Here is a 370-nt window from a genome sequence, read left to right as displayed (position 1 = left end):
TAGATCCAACTGGTTAAAATAACTTTGATACTTTTATAAGTTACCAATTGTGACTGATCAGTTTGATGAAATTAGTGGAATCAATTCATTTCACAGGAGTTTTTACAGATTTGGTTATTAATATTTTATATATTTCCAGGCTCAGGATCGTCCTCAGCGACACTTGGTTCGCAATTCATTTATTGTAGAGTTGGTTGAAGGTCACAGGAAACTTAGGCATCTCTTTTTGTTCAATGATGTTATAGTTTGTGCCAAGTACAAAGTAAGTGGCGCTGTGAGTATATTCGTATTTTTTGTTGCCTTTAGTTGTATAAGTGTTAAACAGTAATGAATTTAATTCTTTATATATTGTTGAATGTTCTTCCCATAA

General features: G+C 31.9%; 1 protein-coding gene across 1 annotated transcript in view; it reads left to right on the top strand.

Moving 5' to 3' along the window:
- Nucleotides 1-370, top strand: part of LOC119585125 (active breakpoint cluster region-related protein-like) — a gene marked incomplete at its 5' end in the record, with an annotated part of 19,763 nt that overhangs the window by 11,731 nt on the left and 7,662 nt on the right. The window contains 1 exon segment of the mRNA XM_037933758.1: nt 146-262. Within this exon segment, the coding sequence (XP_037789686.1) occupies nt 146-262 (117 nt within the window).

This window comes from Penaeus monodon, chromosome 19 (assembly GCF_015228065.2).
Source record: "Penaeus monodon isolate SGIC_2016 chromosome 19, NSTDA_Pmon_1, whole genome shotgun sequence".
In the NCBI taxonomy this organism is placed as follows: Eukaryota; Metazoa; Arthropoda; class Malacostraca; order Decapoda; family Penaeidae; genus Penaeus; species Penaeus monodon.
The sequence above is the reverse complement of the archived record's forward strand: the minus strand, read 5'-3'. Positions and strand labels throughout refer to the sequence as shown.